The sequence below is a fragment of the Triticum dicoccoides genome, chromosome 1B, assembly GCF_002162155.2.
Source record: "Triticum dicoccoides isolate Atlit2015 ecotype Zavitan chromosome 1B, WEW_v2.0, whole genome shotgun sequence".
Lineage (NCBI taxonomy): Eukaryota > Viridiplantae > Streptophyta > Magnoliopsida > Poales > Poaceae > Triticum > Triticum dicoccoides.
In genome coordinates, this window is record NC_041381.1 from 324,415,791 (window position 1) to 324,423,819 (window position 8,029).

At 39.9% G+C, this 8,029-nt stretch overlaps 1 protein-coding gene across 1 annotated transcript; it reads left to right on the forward strand.

Annotated features, from left to right (window-relative positions):
- The first annotated feature begins 4,533 nt into the window (after window positions 1–4,533).
- On the forward strand, window positions 4,534–7,667 carry LOC119332989. Its single transcript, XM_037606045.1, has 3 exons — window positions 4,534–4,944; window positions 5,087–6,039; window positions 7,402–7,667. The coding sequence occupies exons 1-3, from the start codon at window positions 4,675–4,677 to the stop codon at window positions 7,472–7,474; spliced, it is 1,296 nt and encodes a 431-aa protein (XP_037461942.1). The 5' UTR covers window positions 4,534–4,674; the 3' UTR covers window positions 7,475–7,667.
- Window positions 7,668–8,029: the final 362 nt, after the last annotated feature.

Here is an 8,029-nt window from a genome sequence, read left to right on the forward strand (position 1 = left end):
GAATCATAGACCACGGAAACAAATTCAATAAGCTGCTCACAAAAGTGATCAAAAAAACTTCTGAGTAACTGAGGTGGAACAAGGGGGTAATTGGTATAACATCAGTAAGGTTAGGGGATAAATTTGACAACAAACCCTAGAGTACCAAGGGGAATTTGACCACAAACACCTAGGGGGTAAATTCCTTTAAAAAGTAACAAAAGGAACTAGAAACAGATGGGCATACTTGAGTGAATGATTCACATAGTACTACAGAATCCTAAGGAGCAGATGGATTCACATGCAGCAGAAGCAGCACAAACCCTAGAGAGGATGAAAATACAAACCCTAGAGAGGATGAAAATTGACCACAAGCACTATCGACCGAATGCACACACAACTAAGAGTACTACAAACGATAGGGAGCCGATGGATTCATACAAAGCAGCAGCACAAACCCTAAAAGAGGACAAAAAATGACCACAAACCCTAGGGACCAGATGGGCATCCATGACTACACAAGGCTGGATGCACGCATAACCAGTTCATCACATGAAGCAGTAGGACAAAACACGAAAAAAAAATAGATTAGGGTTTGAAGGGGACGAACTAGGGGAAGTCATCACGAAAGAATCGAAGGGAAACAGGTGAAGGGAAGTAGTCGCCACTGTAGGAGGAAGTGGACCAGATTGATCCACTACCGAGTCGTTGGATTAGGTTTGTCGCCGCTGCAGGAGGAAGTCACCGCTGCGGGGTTGGGAGAAGAAGCAAAGGAGAAACAAATAGACGAGGGGTTGGGGAGGCGAACGAACCAAATAGAAAGCATGGGCCGAGCCCAGCTGACGCGTCTTCAGGCGTCAGCTCGCAGAAACAATAAAAACCGGCGCCTATACCACCAAATAGGAATCACCCGAAACGACATTGAATACACAATTTGTTAACCCATTTTTCAAAAAGCAATGTTCTTGAATACAATTTTTCTTCACTAGGTTCAAAAAATGTTCATCAAATTTTGAATTAGCGAACTTTGTTTAAAATTTATGTACATTTTTTGAATTCACGAACATATTTTCAGTGTGCGTACATTTTTTTTCAAAATTATGAACCTTTTTTAAAATCACGAACATGTTATTATTTCTGGAATATTTTCCCCAAAATCATTTTTTCCTGAAATTTTGGAAAAAAAATACTTCAAGTTGTTTTAAAGAAGAAAATACCAAAACAAAAATAAAAAGTACAAAATATGGAATAAATTAAGAAACCGGGGCACCCAACCACGCTTGTGGAGCAGCCCATGAAGGGCGAGCGGGAGGGGAGTGGGTGCGCTGGGATGTTTGCCAGCGCCCGACGCATTGGAGCTCCCAAAACAACGAGGGAACAACAGTGAACGAAAAATCAACAGAATCCCGTACGTGGGCTGACCCAAGTGGACGCTTGCTTCAGCGAATCCATGACTATATTTGCCGCCAACGGATTGGGAAAACCCTATTTGCCGCTCTTTGCGGCAAATAGTCGGGGTTTCGCACAGGTATCGACCGAGCGCTCGGGGGGTGGGCAAGCCTGTTAGCGTTCCAACCATACCAGTTTTGGGAACCTTCTATGGATGTTCCCAGCCGATTTTTTTCGGTTTGGGAACCTTCTAGAAGGTTCCTGAACCGGTTTTCTTTTTATATTTATTTTTCGTTTTTTACTTTTGATTAATCTTTCCTTTTTTGTCTTTTCTCTATCTTTTTTCTGTTTCTTTTTTTTTGTCTGTTTTTCTCTTCTTTCTTCTTGCTCTTTTCTTTTTGAACTTTTTTCTATTTTTAACCATAGTTTCAGAAACTTAAAATTTTGAAATTTCAAATTATGTTTGATTTTTCACAAAATGTTCATGCTTTTAAATTTGTGTTCAAAAATTTCGAAAAAGTTTAGAATTCCAAAAATTGTCCTCTTATTTTCAAAAAAGTTCCAAATTTCAAAAGGTGTTTGTCCTTTTAAATTTTTGTCCACAAACTAAAAAATGTTCGGTTTAAGAATATGTTTCCATTTTCCAAATTTGTTCTAAAATTCAGAAGAAATTTATGTTTTAAATTTATGTTCACAAATAAAAAATATTCGATTTAAGAAATATGTTTCCATTTTCCAAATTCGTTCACAAATTTAAAAAAATCCGCATTTTAAAATTTTGTTCATGAATTAAAATTTTCTCCGGAATTTTAAAAAATGTTCCCGTTTTCAAAAATTGTTCACAAAATCAAAAAAATGTTCCCATTTTAAAAATTTGTTCGCTAATTCAGAAAACTTTCACATTTTTCAATTGTGTTCGCTTAATCAAAAAAATGTGGAATTTTAGAAAATGTTTGCACTTTTTTTTGTTTTGTCCATATTTAAATTCAAAAATATTCCTATCTTATACTCCCTCTATTCCATATTCTAGTGCGTACAAGATTCTGGGTCATATTCCGCAATGTAATGTGCATAAACGCTTTTAGTCCAAAATAGCCCTGCCTTGGATGTAGTGCGCTTCGCTGGATGCATGCACATGCATGACAGTATGAGCAGAGAAGGGGCAATTTCAGTCCAAATAAATGTGCCACCTCATGTCCTGGTATAAGTGCTACTATAAAAGGCGCACTATAAAAGGGAATGGAGGGAGTACAATTTCTGCCAGAATTTAAAATTTTAAAATGTTTACATTTTTATAAAGTAAGAAAAATGTTCCCACTTTCAAAATTTGTTCACAAATTGTTAAAATGTTCATGTTTTCAAAATTTGTTCACAAATTCAAATTTTGTTCACCAAGAAAGTCGAACTTTTTCCGCAAATTTCAACAAAATCATGTTGTCGAACAATTTTTAAAAATGTTCTCGCTTTCAAATTTTGTTCACAAAGAAAGTCGAACATATTTCGCAAATTCAAAAAATGTTCAGAAATTACAAAAAAAATTCCAACTATCCAAATTTGTTCACAAATTCAAAAAAAAATTGTGCTTTGGAAAGAAAATCATAATTTGGCAAAATGTTCCTATTTTTAACTTGTGTTCCTGTTTTTCAGAAAATATTTGCGCCTCTTTAAAAATTCTTCATAATGTCAAGAAATGTTCTAAATTTCATAAAAAGTTCGGTGTTTTAATTTTTTTACACAATTTTGGATTTCAAAATATATCTACCTTCTCCAGAAAGAAAATCACGTTCAAATTTTCAAAAAAAGTTACTGTTGTTGCCGCTTATAGTTCACATATAATAGGTTACGTTTTCAGATGTAGACACTAAGGAGTCACAGTGGCTAGCAAGCTTGTTCACCTATAGGAGGTACTTGGTTCGATCCCTCGGCTAGACTTTATTTTAGGGAATTTTGCGAATGGTCAAGTTTTTGCCGTTGTCCTTTTTCTTCAAGTGTTGTGATGGACAACTAGCACGGGCACCAGCCTGGCGCAGCGGCTGGTACAGTGCATGCATGACTACGTTGTCAGCGGTTCAAATCCTCAGATGTCGCTCTTTGTTTTTCGCATTTTTCACCTCACGAACGAGAAATGGGTCGGCCCAGGTGAGCCGCCCTTATGCGAAACCTCAACTCTTTGACACAAAGCGCGTCATATAGGACCTCTCGACAGATTGGGCAGCTCCTATTTGGTGCGCGGGTCGCGCGCTAGCTACATAGTGCGCACCCCTGAGCTCCCAATCATTTGTATAGGCCAGCCCATTAAGTAGTTTATTCCCCACTGGTTTTGGGAAATTTTTCTAATGTTTTCTCTGCCATTTTTTATCTTTATCTTTTTAGTTTTTATCTTCTATTTTTTCTTTTTTCCTTTTTATTTATTTTCTTTTTTTCCTTTCGGTTTTATTTTTTTTCTTTATTTTATATTTTCCTTTTTATCATCTATTTTTTTCATTACTTTTTTTGCGATTTTTTGTTTCAAATCCATGAATATTTTTTGTTCATAAAACTCAAAAAATGTTCAACCATGTAAAAAATGTTCAAGAATGCAAATAATTTCATCAGACTCAATTTTTGGTTCATCGGATTTAAAAAATGTTCATCACAATTCAAATTTGCTCATCGAACTAAGCATATGTTCATCAAATTATTATTTTTCACTGTTTTTAGAAAGTTTTCATCAAACTCAAAAAGTGTCCATTGAATTAAAAATGTGTTCGTCATTTTTCAAAAAAGTTCTTGAATACTTGTTCATCAAATTCAAAAAATGTTAATCGAATATGAAAAATTGTACATAAGTATTAAAAAATGCTCATAAATGTTTTTCGCCAAAATTAAAAAAATGTTTGCTAAAATTAGAAAAATGTTCATTCTTATATAAATCGTGAACATTTTTTGAATTCAAAAACTGTTTTTAATAATTCTCTGTTTAAAGAAAATCAGAACTTGTTATGATCCCGAATTATTTTAACATAGAATAAAAAACAGAAGTAAAAAAACAAAGAAAAAACGAAAACGACGCGAGGGTGCCTCACGCGCCAAATAGGGGGCTCCCGGCGGATTGTCTCTGTTGCCGACAGTTAAGACGCACCGAGACTTTGGCCCATGAAACGGCCCGGCACCGCCATCTACCCCTTCGCAGGCCGCCGCAACCAACAGCGGAAGGCATTCTTCCCCTCTCCCCTGAATCATCAAAAAGAAAAGAAACGAGACCTTCCTCTCGAGACGAACCCTAGATCCGTTCTGACCTTCCGTCTGCTTCCTGTTCCGTACGACATGGCAGCTCGTCGGCGTCTTCATCCGCCACCCGGTGCGGAGCTCTCCCGCTCTCACCCTCGCTGGGTGATGCTAGATCGCTTCGTCCACTACAAGGCGTACGCGGGTGAGGCTGTTGCGGAGGAGGTAATGGACGGCACGCAATCGGCGATCTCCTCTACCTGCACCAACATAAGCATCGCCGTCTCTCTCAGGGTTGCTGAACCGCCCGCTGTGTCCCGTCTCTACCTCCACTGGCCCGAGCGATTCATGACGGCGTCGTTGAGCCAGGTGAGTCAGCCGTTCATCATCGCGGCTCACGGCCGCTCCATACTTTTCCAAGCGCAGGCCCCCTTCGTTGGAGATAGCTGTCCGGCATTCTACTATTACCCCATGGACTATTTTCCTCTACACAGCCTCTGACTCAGAGAAGTCTCCTTGTCTCATGCGACTCCCGCCTTGCTTCGATGGTGGGGACAAGAACCCGGACGTGGATTTGTACTTCCACCCGTACCGTCTCCAGCAGCTGCGATCTATGTGGCGTGATGACATTGGCCTCCTTTGCCGTGGCAAGGGGGAGTTCGTGGTGGCGCAGCTCACATTTGGCGGCCAGCTCTGCGTGCTACACCATAAACCTGGGGAGGAGCAGGGCGACATGAATTGGAGCGTCGAAAATATGCCCTTACCTGACGGCGATGACATCCCAAACCTGCTGTGTGGTTCGTGGCAAACGGACGCCGTCGTCCCCTATGGTGATTGTTACCTGTGCTGGGCGGATTGCTACCTGGGCTTGCTTTTTGTCGGTGTCATTGACAAGCGGACGAAGCCCCCGTGCTACGTCCCCTTACCTGATGGTCTGGATTCCAATCGTCTGTGCATTGACCCAGGGTATCCTGACCCGGCCCGTCGTGTCTGTGTCTCTGAGTCCAGCATGATTAACCTCATATGTGTTGGTGATCATGCTGGCTGCAGTGTGTGTGCCAGTTCTTATTCTGCTTTCACTATCACAGTATGGACTTTGACCAACTTAAGGGAAAAGAAATGGATGAAATGTTTCACCATGGAAGACAGCAAGTTCTGGGCTGCTCTTGATTTTGACAAGCGTCTTCCGCATGTGCTACCAGAGTTCCCTACCATCAGCTTGGTTAAGCCTGATGTTGTTTACTTCCGGTTGAATGGTGGTAATAAATTTTTCTGGCTGATTGAGATTGACATGAAGAAGGAAGTGCTGGGGTCAACCAGTCTCTACATCTTTGAAGAAGAAGAAGAAGAAGAAGAAGAAGAAGAGAAATGCTCCATTGACATGGCCCACTGGAGATCATTTCCTGGCTACTCCTTTGTTCCCAGCCCATTCACCCGATACTTGGACCAGCATGCCATCAGAAGGTAACATTGCCTCATGTTCATCTCTGCCAGTATTTACTCTTGGCCTCACCATTAATGTGAAATGTTACCACTTGGTAGTATTAGCTAGCAAAGTATTACTTGTTATTGTTATTTGTGTTCTTGTAGATTTTGAATTTCAACAAAGTAAGGTGATTTGTGGCTTGGCAAATTAGCACATCAAATTAAGATAACAAAATCTAAAACTCAGTGACTAATCAATCCTGTGAACTGTGGTTTACTATGCAAAAACATAGCAAGACACTCTCTAAACGGGCTGGTCAGTTCTGCAAATGATGAGTTCTAATTCAAATAGTAATCTGCGATTATACTTTTGACATCTGTTGTAGACCCGTGATTTGTCTGTTTTACTGGCATCCAGTTGGGTGTTAAACATGTACAATTTGCCATGTGCTCTTAAATTGTCACTAGATTTGGTAAGCACGATCTATGTAGTTTGCTCGGCTAATAAAAGGAAGTCATGCCGTTGAACTATATTCGTTATGACTTTGGAGAGGCAAAAAAGTACTGTCAAGTTTTATACTTATCTATTTTTGGTTCCTTCCGGATCTATCAGAGCCGCCAGAATATGATAATTTATAGTATCATGTTTGTGTTCACACTATCACATGAGTGAGGACAAATGTTGAATACTACTGCATGTTGTTTACACTACATGAATAACAATTCTACGTATGCTAAATAGCATTAATAATCCTCTGGATGCATTACGGGGCTGTTTGGTTTGAGCCAATGCTGGCCTTGCCAACCGTTGGCTTGCCAAATAATCAGCGATCGTTTTGGCTGCCCACTGATTGCCAAAAGGTTGGCAGGAAAATGAACTAGCATACTGTGAAGGGCTTGGGCGCACCAAAATTTTGGCATCCATCCAAATGAGTACCAGGGGCTGGGTCAACGCCAATTTTTTGGTGGGGCGCATGATGGCATCAATTGAAACAGCCCCTACAAATTGACAACACCGTTAATGTTGCACTCAAGAGCCAATCAGCCTATCAACATGTTCGTATCACTAGCTCCACAAATGAGCTATGTTGAGTTGAATCAACTTTTATTGTAGTCAATCAAAGCTGATAGATAGTATGTTGTAGGTTCTGAACTAGTCATGCAGACGTTAGTTCCCAAATCTATGGCGCTCATGCTGTAAAGACTATTTTGCAAAGTTAATGAAATCATGGTTATAATTATTGATGTGGCTTGGTCAACCTGTGCTATTTGTTCAGACAGCTTGCTGTAGCGTCTGGCCTAGGGTTGTATATTGGTGCTTGCCACCTACCTGAATGATTTTGTTTCTGTAACGAGCTGCATTGGTTTTCTCGCGGTCTAACTTTGATTCGTCTGCTGCAGTCTGGAACTCAGCGAGAAGTTACAGAATATAAGACTTGAGCAAGCTAAAGAAAAGAGATTTGTTGAAGAGTGAAGAGCTTATGCTAGGAATTGTTCAGCAGATATAAGAAACCAGGAATACTTTTTAGTATTGGTTTGTCTTGTCTTAATTTTTTATTCTGGGTGCATTGGAAAAGCTTACCTTTCCGGTGTACTTTGGACCAATTGATGTATTTTATATAACAGGATTTCCTCTTTATAACTAGTAACCAGGTTTACATCCTTAATCAACAGAGGAAGTAGCTCACTAGGAGCATCTTCCATCCACTCGTTACAAAAAGGTGATCTAGCTATTTTGGCTAATTCGTTTGCAACAACATTAGCTTCCCTGGGACAGAGTTGAAAGGAGTATAAATAAAGTAAAGCTAATAATAAAGCATGGACTGCTTGCGGTCGTCCGTCGCGTAATTTTACAGAAATCCCCCTAGTAATTAAGCTGCGGTATAGTTTTAAGTGATAACCACGTTTCGTTTTGCAGAAACCCCCGTAGTTTTTGACAACTAACCCGCACTACTGTTTTAAGTGACTCAGAGATAACATTTCACGTTTTGCAAAGAGCCCTTTGATGTTTCCTAAGTTCAACCCGCAA